General features: G+C 46.9%; 1 protein-coding gene across 1 annotated transcript in view; it reads right to left on the minus strand.

Moving 5' to 3' along the window:
* Positions 1 to 18,397, minus strand: part of LOC137542284 (protein-glutamine gamma-glutamyltransferase E-like) — an 86,779-nt gene that overhangs the window by 13,751 nt on the left and 54,631 nt on the right. The window contains exons 6-8 of the mRNA XM_068264083.1: positions 16,701 to 16,878; positions 2,485 to 2,620; positions 1,179 to 1,282 (exon numbers count right to left, since the gene is read on the minus strand). Of these exons, the coding sequence (XP_068120184.1) occupies positions 1,179 to 1,282; positions 2,485 to 2,620; positions 16,701 to 16,878 (418 nt within the window). The remainder of the gene's footprint in view (positions 1 to 1,178; positions 1,283 to 2,484; positions 2,621 to 16,700; positions 16,879 to 18,397) is intronic.

Below are 18,397 nucleotides of genomic sequence, written 5' to 3' on the forward strand. Positions count from 1 at the left end.
CGTGGAAATCCAAACTCTTCGTTGCGTTTTCCAAAATGGAGATTTCTGATTGGAAGCAGCACTAAACTACGGCACCTCCTCAGCAATCACCACTTGCACTTATTAAAAGACTAATTTAAAAATTGTTTGAATTTATTACAGTAAAAATTATAACCACGGCTAAAAACTCCATCCTTCTCTGTGTTCTGGCTTAGAGGAAGGGGAGTTACAACACAGGACTGTTCTGTAGGCAGCGCTCCATTAACCCCTGTAGATGATCAGTTCTTTACTTGGAGGTTTTAGGAATTTGAACTGAAGTAGCGGCAGGGCGGCCCTAGACTTTTTGCCGCCTGAGGCAAATTTTTAAAAAATTGTCACCGCCGCCCCTCCCCCCCCTCCTCGGGGGGGCTAGGGAGCGCTCTGGGGGGCCGCCGAGCTGGAGGGGTAGCTGGCAGGACGGGGGTATTGGGCCAGCGGCGGGGAGGGGGGTCGGACCCCCCCCCCTCCCTCGCCTGGGTCCCCCGTCCTCCGCTCCCCTCCAGCCTAAATAGAAGCAGCCGTATGTGTAAGAGGCACGGGCGGGGAGGACACTCACCTCTTCCCAGCGTGCACTCCACTGACGTCACTTCCTGCAGCGTCCTGCAGGAAGTGATGTCAGTGGAGCGCACGCTGGAGCGAGGAGGAGGTGAGTGTCTCCCCGCCCGTGCCTCTTACACATACGGCTGCTTCTATTTAGGCTGGAGGGGAGCGGACGACGGGGGACCCAGGCGAGGGAGGGGGGGGTCCGACCCCCCTCCCCGCCGCTGGCCCAATACCCCCGTCCTGCCAGCTACTCCTCCAGCTCGGCGGGCCGGCTCCCCGCACCCACGGACGGGCGGGTGCCGCCCCTGGAAACTTGCCGCCTGAGGCAAAAGTTTCACCCCGCCTCATGAGCGGGCCGACCCTGAGTAGCGGGCTTCATTAGTGGTTCAGAAATTTAATTCAATCCAGATATATCCTTTTCATCAGATACGTAATTCAGATTTAGACCTAGAGGACATGACAGGAGGGGGAGCTATGTTTAGTAATGTGCCCAACTTAGTTTGAATGAGCCCAGGAGTAATTTATGAATAATGTTCCTTTCCTCAGATCAATTAAATCCTAAACCTAGGTGGCATACACAATATGTTAAGGAATGCACATCATAGATTATTTCATACCTTCACTGAGCTCCAGGGGTGTTGCATCCATAACCTGCCAACCATTATACCGTGAACCTAGATCCTTACGATTAAACCAAGCTTCATTCCAGACATGAAAATTCCTGCAGAATGGTATGAGTAAAAAAAACAGTGAAATGTACATCGCACTAAAGTGGGTCTTCCAGCAAAATATGCCGTTTTGGCTCGGGGTAAATTGGGTTCTGGTTCATTTCAGAACCTGATGTAAAAATGAATGCTTGTGCAAATGCCAGCTGGTAGGTATCAAAACATTTGAGGATCAGGAAAATCAGATAAGATTAGGCTCAGGCCTGAATTTACATCACTGGAGCCTATAGGCACAAATGTCCTGGTACCCTAGACTTTGCCCTCCATGAACATACAAACCCAGTTGAACCGTACCGCAAGTGTGCTGGCTGACCTAGCTGTCACTCCTCCCTTACTTCCCTTGCTCGTCATAGGTGGCTACAGGTATAGTATATGGTGCCCCGGACTGAAGTGAGATCTTGTCAGTGGAATGCCAAGTCCTGGGTGAATAACCTCTCATTTACACTCTACTCGGGACTGCATAAGGAGGGAGGCATGCACCAGGGGAGGGGAGGGGAGGGAGTCTCCTTTCATCCTCAAGCACCTGTAGGCATGTGCCTACAATGCCTAATGTTAAATCCGTACCTGATTAGGATAAGAGTCAGGGTTTTGAGATGTGTTTAGGTTCAGTTTAGGGTTAGATTAAGGTTACCAGTTAGGGTTATATGTATATTATATGTATAGGGTTATATGTATAAAGATCTGAATCTATTAGGTCTACATAACGTAAACCAGAGCTTTGTTGAAATGTAAAGTCTACATTAAACTATTAGGTTCTTAATTAGAAGTAGGTAACTAATAAAAATGAATAAAAATTCAGTTCCACTTCCAACTATCTCACAGCCTATGAAATCATTGAATGTTTGTTTTTTATTGTTAGTTGGTACAGAACTGCAGCTAGCTTCCCTGTGAACCAGAGCCTGTGTCCTTGGATGACCTCAATTAACCTGACAATACACTATTGTGGATCAACATAGTGGATTGCGAGATGTTAACTGGCCAGAATGCTAGCAGAATGACAGTCACACACTTAGCGCAATGGTAATTATAAGCCCCATCATTATTTAATTTTCAAAGGAAGGTGAAACTATAGAAGGAGGCAATGATAAGCATACTACTAATTATAATTTATTATGGAGGTTTCATCATTTCAGTTTATATATATATTTTTGGGGGGTAATTACTCTCGATGCATGTAACTATAGAAGTCTGAGCTTACCACATCACATCCTGCTGGGACTCGACACTTGTACCATAGCTGTCATAATATACATCTATAAACAGATTTCCATTCTTGTCATGGGCTGAATTGAAGTTGGTGATGACCCTGGTTGGAATCCCCAAACATCTCAATACTAAAATAAAACCAGTTCAAAAAGATTTCATGAAAAAGATGGTCATATCCAATATAAATACTAAGCCATACTAAATGCAGTGAAATGAACCAGTAAATGGCCACAATTCAATAAGATCATGCTGGTGATAATAAGGCAAGTGAAAACGTATCACCACACATCAAACAGTATTTTAAGTGTTAATGCACTAAAGGAGCTTGCCTTATTAACATGTAGTGATAAGTTTTTATAACGAGAGTGTTATCTTATCACTCCAGTCTTTAAGTTATCACCTCTGTAGTTATTCTCACATGCAGTAGATAGGGAGGGGAGGAGCACAAGCAAGCAGGATGTAGTTCCACCCCACCTACTGCCAGGAGGATTACAGCTAACCTGTGTAGGAGAGAGAGAGAGAGAGAGAGAGAGAGAGAGAGAGAGAGAGAGAGAGAGAGAGAGAGAGAGAGAGAGAGAGAGAGAGAGAGAGAGTGTGTGTGTGCGCGCGCGCTTGGTGTCTCTCTCTCCCCCCTTCCTCTCTGTCTGCCAGCTGTGTATATTTATTTCTATACAGAGTCCCCTTCTACATAAACTAGTAAAATATAAAGCAGACAGCTCAGAAAGCTTCACTTTACATTGCAGTCTGTAGTAACATAACACTTAATGACAGCTCGGACCAGGTGCTAATTTCTCACACAATTTACAGCTGCTATCACTTGCATTCCTCTATGTGATATAGCATCATGTCTTTAAAATTCTGTTATTTTAAGGCTTGAAACCTTGACTTTAGAAATGACTCCTTAAATTAAAGACAGAATCCTTATTTTAAGGTTTGCTAAATGCTTTATCACCATGGTGATAACAGTAAAAACAGCACACAATCATTACTAAAGACAGGAGATTATCTTAGTGAATTGTGGCGGAAAAGTTCCTGTATTTAAATTCCAGCAAGCAGTAATAGTTTTGGCTATATAAAATTTACAGTAACAATGCTATCAGACAGGGGCGTAACAATTGGCCCTGCAGCGCCTGCGCCCGGGGGGGGCCCAGCCCCCCCCCCCCTGGGGCCCGCTCGGGGCCGTTTTTTGGGGGCTGGAGGGGTGGCAGCATGAGGGGAAAGCCTTGCCCACAGTCGGCGGGGAGAGGGGAAGTTCCCCCCTCTCCCTCACCTTGGGGCTCTCCCCTCTGCGCTCCCCTCCAGCTAGTGAACCTGTGTGGGCAGCGAGCAGCAGCGGCGGCAGGATACATACCTTCTTCCTTGCGTTCCATCGCCGCCTTCTCGCTCTAGCGGCTGACGTCACTTCTGTTTCCGGGCTGCTCGCTGCCCACACAGGTTCACTAGCTGGAGGGGAGCGCAGAGGGGAGAGCCCCGAGGTGAGGGAGAGGGGTGAACTTCCCCTCTCACCGCCGACTATGGGCTAGGCTTTCCCCTCATGCTGCCACCCCTCCAGCCCCCCAAAACCGGCCACGAGCGGGCCCCGGGGGGGGGGCCCGCTCTGAAATTCTGCAGGGGGGCCCAGTGGGGCTTAGTTACGCCCCTGCTATCAGATATTAAAATACTGGCTGCATCTGTGTTAAAGTGGAACTCCAAGAAAAAAAAAAACAACTCATATATCCTTCACTAAAAGGGAACCTGAAGTGAGAGGGATGTGAATGCAGACACATTTATTTCCTTTTAAACAATACCAGTTGCCTGGCAGTCCTGCTAATTCTTTCAACTCTAATACTTTTAGCCATAGACCGAGAACAAGCATGCAGATCAGATGGTTCTGAGAAAAAATGTCAAGATTTTCCGCATGCTTGTTTTAGGTGTGTGTGATTTAGACACTGCGGAAGCCAGAGATCAACAAGACTGCCAGGGAACTGGTACAGTTTAAAAGGAAGTAAATATGTCAGCCTCCATATACCTCTTGTTTCAGGTTCCCTATAAATAGCAAACAGATCAAGCAGGTGGCATTACTTTGGAGGGTTAGTGGTCCTTGGAGATCTGCCTTAGCTAGCAATGCAGTCTATGTATGAAATCTATGAGTACAAATCTCTAAAAGAAAGTCATGCAGACACCAATAGATATGAAGTGACAATAATTGTACCAAGTTATTTTAATTTTATGAGAAACCAAGCTAGTTGGCAAATAAGTTAAAGGGGTCGTGCAAAATTTTGAAAATAACTTATATTCGACATGTGCTTAGCATGAAAAATTGAAAATTGATAGGAAGTAATGTCTTCTCTCCCCATATTGGGCCTCCCATGATTCTTTGCAGCACAATTGACCCAGGAACCATATAACTACAACCAATCAGACAACAGACAGCCCCCTGAGTATAACACACACTAGCTCTCTGACACACCACCCTCTCTTGGGAAGAGTTAGTGGATGTGATAGGTGTAGAGAGAGCTTAGCTAGCTACTGCTCATTTATTTGCAGTTTACTGTGTGTTTGTGGTTTGAAAATTTCCACAAATACAAGCTACATCAGGCTGGATTGTAGTTGTATTCTAAAACAAAAGTCTTTGTTAAAGGAGAACTGTAGTGAGAGGTACATGGAGGCTGTCATATGTATTTCCATTTAAGCAATACCAGTTGCTCGGCTGTCCTGCAGATCAATTCAGTAGTGTCTGAATCACACCAGAAACAAGCATTCAGCTAATCTTGCCAGATCTGAAAATAATTCCAGAAACACCTGATCTGCTGCATGCTTGTTCCGTGTCTATGGCTAAAAGTATTAGAGGCAGAGGATTAGCAAGATTGTTTCACAGGAAATAATTATGACAGCTTCCATATTCTTCTCGCTACAGTTGTCCTTTAAAGAACAACTGTATTGAGAGGTATATGGAGGCTGCCATATTTATTTCCTTTTAAGCAATACCAGTTCCCTGGCTATCTTGATGATCCTCTACCTGACTTATGGGGGTGATGGTCACTCTGATTAAGCCGCTGCTCCACCCGCCACTGTCATTTTATGGGATATGTACATTGTCTGCTTCTCCTGACTTATGGGGGTGATGGTCACTCTGACCGAGCTGCTGTTCCCACCGCCACTGTCATTTTATGGGATATGTACACTGCCTGCTTCTCCTGACTTATGGGGGTGATGGTCACTCTGACCGAGCTGCTGCTCCCACCGCCACTGTCATTTTATGGGATATGTACACTGCCTGCTTCTCCTGACTTATGGGGGTGATGGTCGCTCTGACCGAGCTGCTGCTCCCACCGCCACTGTCATTTTATGGGATATGTACACTGCCTGCTTCTCCTGACTTATGGAGGTGATGGTCACTCTGACCGAGCTGCTGCTCCCCTCTGCCTCTGTAATAAATAATACTGACATGTGCGCTTGATAAAATATATATTTTTTTAAATTCAAATCACTATGTATATTGAGGGGTAACTTTAAAATTGATTTTCTCCAAAACTGTAAGGTCTTCTTGAATGTTTTTTCCCCTTATACTCACTGTTCTCCTTAACATACTCTGCTAATTTGGTGATTCTAGCTTGTAAGGGGGCTTTGCAATTTAACATGAAAATACAGACATTAGGCGAAAATAAACGCGGAAATATTCGATCGAAAATTTGCCTGTCAAAACGAAAATAGTGCTTTTTTCGGCAAAAATTTGGCGAAAACAGTTTTTGCATTTTCGCTCATCAGTGGTAACTGGTACCCAAAAGTATCCTCTATTTATTAATTTAAAAAAAAAAAAATTTTGAGAGAGAGACCACAGCAGGAATATTAGAGAGATCACCCGAGTGGATAATTCTCCATCCGTTCACTAGGTTGGCTGCCCTTGTTTCAACAGCTCTTTGCAAGTACCCCTCCTTTTCTTTTACTCTCCCTGTAGTGACGTACTGCACTATTTGGGCTCCTGCTGTCTCATCTTACCCTACCCTGATTTCAGGATGCAGATAGTGTTGGGCGAACAGTGTTCGCCACTGTTCGGGTTCTGCAGAACATCACCCTGTTCGGGTGATGTTCGAGTTCGGCCGAACACCTGACGGTGCTCGGCCAAACCGTTCGGCCATATGGCCGAACTAAGAGCGCATGGCCGAACGTTCCCCGAACGTTCGGCTAGCGCTGTGATTGGCCGAACGGGTCACGTGGTTCGGACCCGAACGCGCTCTGATTGGCCGAACGGTCACGTGGTTCGGGTAAATAAATACCCGAACCACGTCATATCTCCGCCATTTGTCTGTGGGTTTAGCTTTGGGTAGGCAGGCAGGGTAGTTCGCGCTCCAGCCACGCTAGCCAGGGTCCCCCCTGTCATTGTGTCACTGCTGGGAACAGTAGTACACCGCTTGCTCAGCCACACTATATAGCATTCTGTTTACTGCCACTCTGTGTACCTCGCTCAGCCACACTATATAGCATTCTGTTTACTGCCACTCTGTGTCTGCTGGGAATAGTAGTACACCGCTTGCTCAGCCACACTATATAGCATTCTGTTTACTGCCACTCTGTGTACCTCGCTCAGCCACACTATATAGCATTCTGTTTACTGCCACTCTGTGTCTGCTGGGAATAGTGGTACACCGCTCGCTCAGCCACACTATATAGCATTCTGTTCACTGTTCTGTGTCTGCTTGGAATAGTGGTACACCGCTCGCTCAGCCACACTATATAGCATTCTGTTTACTGTTCTGTGTCTGCTGGGAATAGTGGTACACCGCTCGCTCAGCCACACTATATAGCATTCTGTTTACTGTTCTGTGTCTGCTGGGAATAGTGGTACACCGCTCGCTCAGCCACACTATATAGCATTCTGTGCACTGTTCTGTGTCTGCTGGGAATAGTGGTACACCGCTCGCTCAGCCACACTATATAGCATTCTGTTCACTGTTCTGTGTCTGCTGGGAATAGTGGTACACCGCTCGCTCAGCCACACTATATAGCATTCTGTTTACTGTTCTGTGTCTGCTGGGAATAGTGGTACACCGCTCGCTCATCCACACTATATAGCATTCTGTTCACTGTTCTGTGTCTGCTGGGAATAGTGGTACACCGCCCGCTCAGCCACACTATATAGCATTCTGTTCACTGTTCTGTGTCTGCTGGGAATAGTGGTACACCGCTCGCTCAGCCACACTATATAGCATTCTGTTCACTGTTCTGTGTCTGCTGGGAACAGTAGTACACCGCTCGCTCAGCCAGAGTATATAGCATTGTGTTTACTGCCACTCTGTGTACACCGCTCAGCCAGACTATATACCATTGTTTACTGACACTCTGTGTACACCGCTCAGCCAGACTATATACCATTGTTTACTGAAACTCTGTGTACACCGCTCAGCCAGACTATATACCATTGTTTACTGCCACTCTGATTCTGCTGGGAACAGTAGTACACCGCTCGCTCAGCCAGACTATATACCATTGTTTACTGACACTATATAGCAGACTATATAGCATTGTGTGTACACCGCTCAGCCAGACTATATACCATTGTTTACTGACACTCTGTGTACACCGCTCAGCCAGACTATATACCATTGTTTACTGCCACTCTGATTCTGCTGGGAACAGTAGTACACCGCTCGCTCAGCCAGACTATATACCATTGTTTACTGACACTCTGTGTACACCGCTCAGCCAGACTATATACCATTGTTTACTGCCACTCTGATTCTGCTGGGAACAGTAGTACACCGCTCGCTCAGCCAGACTATATACCATTGTTTACTGACACTATATAGCAGACTATATAGCATTGTGTGTACACCGCTCAGCCAGACTATATACCATTGTTTACTGACACTCTGTGTACACCGCTCAGCCAGACTATATACCATTGTTTACTGCCACTCTGATTCTGCTGGGAACAGTAGTACACCGCTCGCTCAGCCAGACTATATACCATTGTTTACTGACACTCTGTGTACACCGCTCAGCCAGACTATATACCATTGTTTACTGCCACTCTGATTCTGCTGGGAACAGTAGTACACCGCTCGCTCAGCCAGACTATATAGCATTGTGTTTACTGCCACTCTGTGTACACCGCTCAGCCACACTATATAGCATTGCGTACTCTGCCAGTCAGTGTGTATATTGCTGGGATCAGTAATACTCCACTCACCGTCAACCACTATATGAGCTCAACATGAGTTCCCCAGAGACCTCCGCTGTGAGCAGCACTCCCAACAACAGCAACAGCCAACGCCCCACGCAAGCTATAACATCCACCCCAGCAGCCAGTGGTCAGCAGCAGCCCTCCCCGGAGGAGAACGTTGTGTCCATCAGTCCGTCGCCAGAGCGATTAATGAGGGCTGCCATTGAGGAGATGATGGGGCCTGATGTGGAGGAGGAGGTCTGGCTCAGGCCAGCATCCCAAGTTAATGTTGAGGACGATGAGGGGTCTGTGTCTGGGGATGTTGGGGTGGCAGAGGTGGTGGGTGGGTCAGACTCAGGAGAAGAGTTGTATGATGAGGATGATGATCGGGACCATCTGTATGTGCCTCAGAGTCCGACCCCGGAAAACATGTTGTATCGTGTGTTTAGGTACTAAAATCTGCGTTCCCTCCCAGTAGTGTTGGGCGAACAGTGTTTGCCACTGTTCGGGTTCTGCAGAACATCACCCTGTTCGGGGTGACTATATAGCAGACTATATAGCATTGTGTTTAATGCCACTCTGTGTACACGGCTCAGCCACACTATATAGCATTGTGTTTACTTCCACTCTGTGTCTGCTGGGAACAGTAGTACACCGCTCACCCGCCACTGTATAGCATTGTGCTCTGTGTCACTGCTGACAATAGTGGTACACCGCTCACCCACCACTGTATAGCATTTCTGTACTGCCACTGTACTGCTGCCAGTCAGCGTGTACTTTAAGGATAAGTGAAATGAGGAAGAAATCCGGTGAAAGAGGGAGGGGCAAGGGAAGAGGTGTTTCCCCTGACGGTTCACGTACAGGCCACAGGGGAGCACCCAAGAAAACCCACTCAATACTGCCCATGTTGTCCAGGACAACAACCCTCACAGATCCAAAAGAACAGGACCAGATAATTACTTGGATGACCTCTCAAGCGTCCAGCAGTGGGTTAAGCAGCACCAGCACATCACGCACGAGGTCCGAGTCCTCAGCCAGTTAAAGTCTGGGCTTTCTTTGAAGACTGCACTGAGGATGTTACCATGGCGATTTGCAAGGTGTGCAAGACCCGCCTGAGCAGGGGGAAAAGTATTAACAACCTCTCCACCACCAGCATGAGCCGCCACATTCTATCCAAACATCCCACTCTGTGGGCAAACGCGGCAGGACAGGGTACCACCAGCAACACTGCCTCCCTTGGGTTCACCAGACTCACCACCAGACCCGCCTCAGCAGCAGCAGTAGCCCAGCCATTGCGTGGTTCACAACATTCACAAACATCAGACGATGCTGACACTGTCACTTTCCGGACTAGTGCTCTTGAGGTCTCCCAGTGTTCATCAAACACAACAACCAACAGCCCTTCGGTGTGCAGCGCTACGGTTGAGTTGTCTGTCTCTGAGATGTTTGAGCACAAGAGGAAATTGCCAGCAAATGACCCCCGGGCCGTGGCAGTAACAGCCAGCCAGCATAGCCAAGCTTCTGGCCTGCGAAATGCTGCCATATCGAGTGGTGGAGACAAACAGCTTCAAGGGCATGATGTCAGTGGCCATCCCACGTTACGTTGTTCCCAGCCGCTACCACTTTGCGCGCTCTGCAGTGCCTGAGTTGCATGAGCACGTGGTCAGCTAAATAACCCGAAGCTTGAAGAATGCCGTTGCCTGCAAGGTTCACCTCACCACTGACACCTGGACGAGTGCGTTCGGCCAGGGTCGATACATCTCCCTTACCGCGCACTGGGTGAACCTTGTGGAGCCTGGCAGCGATTCCTCACCTGCTACGGCGCGGGTGTTGCCCACGCCGCAAACAGCTGGATAACAACAGCAGCACCTACCTCTCTGACTCCTTCTCCTCCAACGCATCTCAAAGCTGTACCTCATCCGGAAATGCTAACCCAGCACCAGCAGCAGTAGGATCGTGGAAGCAGTGCAGCACAGCTGTTGGCATGCGTCAGCAAGCGTTGCTGAAGCTGATCTGCCTTGGGGATAAGCAGCACACAGGGGAGGAAATTTGGAGGGGAATAAAGGAACAGACGGATTTGTGGCTGGCACCGCTGGACCTGAAACCGGGCATGAAGCTAGACACCTGGCACGAACTGGCAATGTACGCAATAGAGGTGCTGGCTTGCCCGGCAGCCAGCGTTATGTCGGAACGCTGTTTCAGTGCTGCCGGAGGCATCATCACAGATCGGCGTATCCGCCTCTCCACAGAAAATGCAGACCGTCTGACTCAAATTAAAATGAATCAATCCTGGATTGGAAACGACTACGCAACACTCCTGGACCCCAACCAAGTAACATGACCGATGAACATCTGGGATGGTTTAGCGTTTCCGGTCCCTGTTTATTGAACCTCTCATCTGTATTACATTTATGACTGCATGGCGGCAAAAAGCATTGCTGCTATATCCGCACGCTTTTTGTCCTCATGCAAGGCCTGGGTTGTTGTGTCTCACAAAGCGTGGCCTTCTCCTCCTGCGCCTCCTCCTGTTCCATCACGTGTGCTGCTGCTGCTGCTGCTGCTGCTGCTGCTGCTGCTGGGTTACCGTTGCCGGTCCCTGTTTATGGAACCTCTTATCTTTATTACATTTATGACTACATGGCGGTACAAAGCATGCTATCCGCACGCTTTTTGTCCTCATGCAAGGCCTGGGTTGTTGTGTCTCACAAAGCGTGGCCTTCTCCTCCTGCGCCTCCTCCTGTTCCATCACGTGTGCTGCTGCTGCTGCTGCTGCTGCTGGGTTACCGTTGCCGGTCCCTGTTTATGGAACCTCTTATCTTTATTACATTTATGACTACATGGCGGTACAAAGCATGCTATCCGCACGCTTTTTGTCCTCATGCAAGGCCTGGGTTGTTGTGTCTCACAAAGCGTGGCCTTCTCCTCCTGCGCCTCCTCCTGTTCCATCACGTGTGCTGCTGCTGCTGCTGCTGCTGGGTTAGCGTTGCCGCGTGGTCCCTGTTTATTGAACCTCTTATCTTTATTACATTTATGACTACATGGCGGTACAAAGCATGCTATCCGCACGCTTTTTGTCCTCATGCAAGGCCTGGGTTGTTGTGTCTCACAAAGCGTGGCCTTCTCCTCCTGCGCCTCCTCCTGTTCCATCACGTGTGCTGCTGCTGGGTTAGCGTTGCCGCGTGGTCCCTGTTTATTGAACCACTTATCTTTATTACATTTATGACTGCATGGTGGTACAAAGCATGCTATCCGCACGCTTCTTGTCCTCATGCAAGGCCTGGGTTGTTGTGTCTCAAAGCGTGGCCTTCTCCTCCTGCGCCACCCTCCTCCTGTTCCATCACGTGTGCTGCTGCTGGGTTAGCATTACCGGTCCCTTTTCCTGGAACCTCTTATATGTATTACATTTATGACTGCATGCCGACAAAAAGCATGTTACCTGTGCAAAGAAAACAGACATTTCCCGCATTTAAAAGACAGTTTTCCCTTTGAAACTTTAAAATCGATTTTCTCAAAAACTATAAGCTCTTTTTGCTAAATTTTTTTTTCCTCTTGTACCCACTCCCAAGGTGCACATACCCTGTAAATTTGGGGTATGTAGCATGTAAGGAGGCTTTACAAACCACAAAAGTTCGGGTCCCCATTGACTTCCATTATGTTCGGAGTTCGGGTCGAACACCCGAACATCGCGGCCATGTTCGGCCTGTTCGGCCCGAACCCGAACATCTAGATGTTCGCCCAACACTAGATGCAGATAGGGACACTTTGGCCTCGATTCATAAAAGTGCCTGCGAGCGGGGAAAGTCGAGCGGGGAAACACCGCTGTCGGTATTTCCGCCTTCAGGGTGGTAATTCATAAAAATGTTGCCTGTTGTGACAGGCGTGCGGAGATACTCCGCTGTAGGCAGGCGTTAGGCTGTCGGGAGACATGCGGAAGCCGGAGAAGCAGGCGGAATCCCTCCGTGCGGTGTTCTCTCTGCAGCTGCTTGGGAGGTCTGTCCCATTCACTGCAACGGATTCCGCACGCTTCTCGCCACATCAGAGGTAGCGGTAATACCCGTCCGCATACCGCTACCTCTAATTTTTATGAATTGACCACTTGTTACTTTTGCTGTGATAATCACCGCGCAAGGCGGTGATTTATCACTTTGCTCGCGAATGTCGGCTTTTCATGCGGAAAAGCCTTTATGAATACAGATCTTGCTGTGTGGTCGGTAAAGTGTGCCGTTTTCTGCATTCCCGCATGCGGGAATGCTTTATGAATCGAGGCCATTGTTGAAGTATGCATTAAGGGCTTAGTCAAATATTCAGCAGTGCTGAGTGATTAACACCTCACACCACCACTCCTGGTTGTGCTGCTGTGAGGTTTGTGGCAGCACCATTCCACTTATCACCTCACTAATTGTATTTGAGCTTTGTTTGAAAAAAAAAATTGTATGGAAAGGTGAGCAAAGCACCCTAAGAAGCACCCAAAGCAAAGCACCCTAAGAAGAAACCAGAGACAACCGGAGCCCAAATGGTACATTACATCACAAAGGTTATGAAAATTAGGCAAAATGAATACTCACAAAGGGAGGTTGCATCCTACCTAATAAAAGCTAAGTGTCAATGCGTCCAGCAGTTTTGTCCCTGTGTCCCAGGATTTTTGTTACTGCGCATGTGCGCAGTAACAGACAGCTGGGACCAGGGAGCTGGACGGGCGAGCGAGGTGGGCGGGTGCGGGCGAGCGAGGTGGGCGGGTGCGGGCGAGCGAGGTGGGCAGGTGCGGGCGAGTGAGGTGGGCAGGCGCGCGCCTGCAACGGGCACGCGCTCGGTGCACGGCGGTTGCGTGCGCAGTGTGTGCGCGCATGCGCAGTGTGTGCGCGCATGCGCACTGGCGGCAGCAGCTGTAGACCTAGAGCCTGTTTTTAAACGGGCTGGGTCTACTAGTAGGGAATAATAAACCACTGGAAGCTGGTAGAGATGCATGAACCCTACTCCACTCATGTACCCAGAGAGGGTGGTGATGGTCACACTCTTAAAAAAACAGCAAGTAAGATCCTGACATGTGGCATCAGCCATGTGGTGACCAGACTTAGCTCTTACAAGGAGGGAAACAAGCACAAAGGGTGTAAGAGCCAGGTGCCCAGGAGTGTATAAAAACTGAGTTAAAAACAAATAAAAGAGAAAAAGGGGGAGGTGGCTTACCTCAATTACGTCAAATTTATATATATCTATATATATAAAATCGTATGTATGTGTGTGTATGTGTGTGTATGTATGTATGTGCCGTGATCACGCGAAAATGCCTTGACCGATTTGAGTGAAACTTGGTATACAGATTCCTTACTACCTGGGATGATATGTTCTGGGGGGTCTCGCGTCCCCCCTGCACACCTGGGCGGAGCTACAAACTGCCAATCAGATTCCACCCATTCAAGTGAATGGAAAAAATGGAAAAAGGTGTCTCACAGTAATTGAGCCAGAGTCCCAACACTTGGCACAGTTGGTCACTTGGTGACCGAGGTTACAAAAGCAGGAAAAGTGGGCGGAGCATAAAACAGCCAATGAAATTTCAGACATTCATTTTAAATGGAAAAATGTAAACTGCAGCCATTCTTACACTGTTATTCGCAGGGTTTTCAAACTTGGCAAACTTGGTCACTGGGTGAATGAGATTTATATTCAGGAAAGTGGGTGGAGCCTACAACAGCCAATCAAAACTCACCTATTGATCTTCAAGGGGAATATTAAAACTGCTGCCATTCTTACACTGTTAATGACAGAGGCTTCAAACTTGCTACAGTCGGTCATTGGGTGACTGGGGTCCAAATTCACTAAAGGAGCAGGGCCACAAACAGCCCATCAGACTTTCTTGGTGGATAAACTGCTTCCATTCACACATTTTTGATGCCAGGAACCTGAAAGCTCACAAACTTGGTCATTGAGTGATTGTGGGTCAAGGTTACAAAAAGTGGGCGGAGCCAAAAATAAAGTTCACTAGGAAAATATAAACTGCAGCCATTCTTACACTGTTACTGGCAGGGTTCTCAAACTTTGCACAGTTGGTTACTGGGTGAATGGGATGAATATTCAAGAGAGTGGGTGGAGCCTAAAACAGCCAATTAAGATTCACCTGTTGATTTTCAAGGGGAATATTTACATTGCTGCCATTCTTACATTGTTAATAGCAGATGCTTCAAACCTGGTACAGTCAGTCACTGGGAGACTGGGGTTCAAATTCGGATAGGGGTGGAGCCACAAACAGGCAATCGGATTTGTTTAATTTCAATGGGAATATACAAATTATTGATACCAAAAGCTCAAAGCTCATAACCTTGGTCATTGAGTGACTGTATGTTAAGGTTAGAAAAAGTGGGTGGAGCCAACAACTACATTTTATTCCAGGGGAAAATATAAACTGCAGCCATACTTACACTGTTAATGGCAGGGTTCCCAAACTTGACACAGTGGGCCACTGGGTGACTGGGATTAATATTCAGAAATGTGGGTGGAGCCAACAAGAGCCAATCAAATTTCACCTATTGATTTTCAAGGAGAATATTTACATTGCTACCATTTTTACACTGTTAATGGCAGAGGCCTCTTACCTGATAGGTGACTAGGGTCCAAATTCACTAAAGGGGGCGGAGCCACAAACAGCTAATCAGATTTGTTAGATTGATTTCAGCCATTCTGTTATGGGCAGGGTTCTCAAACGTGACACAGTTGGTCAATGAATGACTGGGAATAATATTCAGGAAAGTGGGTGGAACCTATAACAGCCAATCAAAATTCACCTGTTGATTCAAGGGGAATATTTAAATTGCTTCCATTTTTGCTCTGTTAATAACAGATGTCTAAAACCTGCTACAGTTGGTCATTGGGTGACTGGGGTTCAAATGCCAGAGAGGGGCAGAGCCACAAACAGCCAATCTGATTTGTTTAATTTCTATGGGAATATACAAATTATTGATGACGAAGACCCCAAAGCTCACAAACTTGGTCATTTAGTATTTGTGTGTTAGGGTTAGAAAAAGTGGCCGGAGCTAACACCAGCCAAATACTTACCCGGGCAACGCCGATTCATCAGCTATTATTCATAAAAGTGGATGGAGCCTACAAAAGCCAATCAAAATTAATCTATTGATTTTTAAGGGAAATATTTCATTGCTGCCATTCTTGCACTGTTAATGGCACAAGCCCCAAACTGGGTACAGTTATTTATTGGGTGACTGGAGTTCAGAATAGGGGTGGAGACAAAAACAGCCCACCAGATTTGTTTCATTTCAATGCAAATTATTGATGCCAAAGACTGCAAAGCTCACAAATTTGGTCATTGAGTAATTAAGTAATTGTCTGTTACTGTTACAAAAAGTGGGCATAGCCAACACCAGCCAAATACATACCCAGGCAATGCTGGGTCATCAGTGGGCAGAGACAAATACAAATTTCACTGGGAAAATGTAAACTGCAGCCATTCTTACACTGTTAATTGCAGGGTTCTCAAACTTTGCACAGTTGGTCACTGGGTGACTGGGATTAATATTCATAAAGAGGGTGGAGCCTACAAAAGCCAATCCAAATTCATTTATTGCTTTTCAAGGGGAATATTAATTTGCTGCCACTCTTGCACTGTTAAGGACACAAGCATAAAACCTGCTACAGTTGGTCATTGGGTGACTGGGGTTCAAATTCAGAAAAGAGGGGAGATTCACAGCCAATCAGATTTGGTTCATTTCAATGCAAATTATTGATGCCAAAAAATGCAGAGCTCACATACTAGGTCATTGAGTCATTGTGTGTTAGGGTTAGAAAAGTGGGCGGAGCCAACACCAGCCAAACACATACCCGGGCAACGACGGGCAATCAGCTAGTATAAATATATAAATATAACACAGGCAACACATTTAGTGCATCTTTGCCTACTTCCTCAGGCCCAAAGAAGTCCCGGAAAGTTTCAAAAATCCAGGTGCAGAGCACCTCTCTGTTTTGAAGGAAAAATAGGAGATGCGGAATAGTGCGCACCACACCGCACTATCATATGTGTAAATAGGCTCTGAGGACAGGTTTGTGTTACAAAGTCCTACCTGTGCAGAGTAATCCGCCATACACCCAGCATTGTCCGTATTTCACAGGCTTGTATCCCTTAAAGTACCAGTCTTTCAAGATAACAGAGCTTCCATTCCAGCTGCAGGGATTGACGCCATCATCATAGAAGCCGCTCCAGTTCTCCACAAGCACACCATTCTCATCTTTGCTGTTCAACTTGCAGATACAGTATATAAAGCACAAAGAGAGAGTAAAGTCAAATAAAGCCTCTAGAACAGTAACATGTGGTAAATAATAGATTACATCTGGTTTTAGGTTCCTCAACTTATAAGACTTTCTGAATTCTAACCTGGAACAAGTACGGCCTAAAAACATATTATCCCTGCTTTAGCCAATTTTTGTTATTTATAGCACTTTATTATTTCTGTACTCCAAAAACACATTAAGTAGAACACAAAAGACAGCTCAGTAAACAAATACACATTTTTGAATACTTATTTCATTAAAAAAAAAAAAAAAAAAAACATGAAAAACTAACTGTTCTTTTAGTCACTAGAGATGGCCCGAACAGTTCGCCGGCGAACTTCGGTGGTTCGCGTTCGCTCGCGGTCAACTTTGACCCTCTACATCACAGTCAGCAGGCACATTGTAGCCAATTAGGCTACACTCCCTCCTGGAGCCCCACCCCCGCTTATAAAAGGCAGACAGTGTCAGGCATTGGACTCATTTGTGTGCCTGCAGTAATTAGAGAAGGGATAGCTGCTGCAGACTCTCATGGGGAAAGCTTAGTTAGGCTCTTGTAGGCTTGTTAGCTTGCTCCTGGCTGATTGTTATTGCTAAAAAAGCACCCCTCAACAGCTCTTTTGAGAGCTAATCTTGTTCTTGTAATCTATTTTTTTTTTCTTTGTGCGTGTCCCACTGACAAAAAAAATAGATTACAAGAACAAGATTAGCTCTCAATAGAGCTGTTGAGGGGTGCTTTTTTTTTTTTTGTGTTGCATAGACAGCCTTGGTAATTCCTACTGTGTGTGCCACTGCCAGGCCCAGCACATTCAGTGACTACCTGTGTGTGTGACAGGTGCACATTGTAATACCCATCACTGCATATACCTACTACCTGTTGTTCTCTTCAGTGCACCCACCCACCTACGTGAGCGCAGGCATTGTCACTGAGCCTGTCCGGTACCTGTCTGTGTGTGACAGGTGTACATTGTAATACCCATAACTGCATATACCTACCTGACAGTCACTGTTGTTCTTTCATTGAGCTACCACAGCCCGGCGACCATATAGGCTTGAAAACCGCCACGGCCTGCACTCTGGCCTAGGTGCGCACCAGTCCAGCATGGCTGTCACTACACAAACAGCTGTTTGCGGGGCATTACACAGTGAGTTTGGTGTGTCAGTGTGAAGCAGTACTCTAATTACACTCCCTGATTAATGTACACACATGCAAGATGTTTTAAAGCACTTTAGGCCTGCAATTTAGGATTCAATGTGATTTCTGCCCTTAAAACGCTGCTTTGCGTCAAATCCAGATTTCCCCCCGGTACTTTTACTGTCTATCCCACTCCGCCATGCCCCCCTCCAGGTGTTAGACCCCTTGAAACATCTTTTCCATCACTTGTCTGGCCAGCATAAGTGTTTCTAGTTTTTGAAGTTTGCCTCCCCATTAAAGTCTATTGCTGTTCGCGAAAGTTCGCGCGAACCGAACTTTTGTGGAAGTTCGTGAAAA

This window comes from Hyperolius riggenbachi, chromosome 12 (assembly GCF_040937935.1).
Source record: "Hyperolius riggenbachi isolate aHypRig1 chromosome 12, aHypRig1.pri, whole genome shotgun sequence".
Classification (NCBI taxonomy): domain Eukaryota; kingdom Metazoa; phylum Chordata; class Amphibia; order Anura; family Hyperoliidae; genus Hyperolius; species Hyperolius riggenbachi.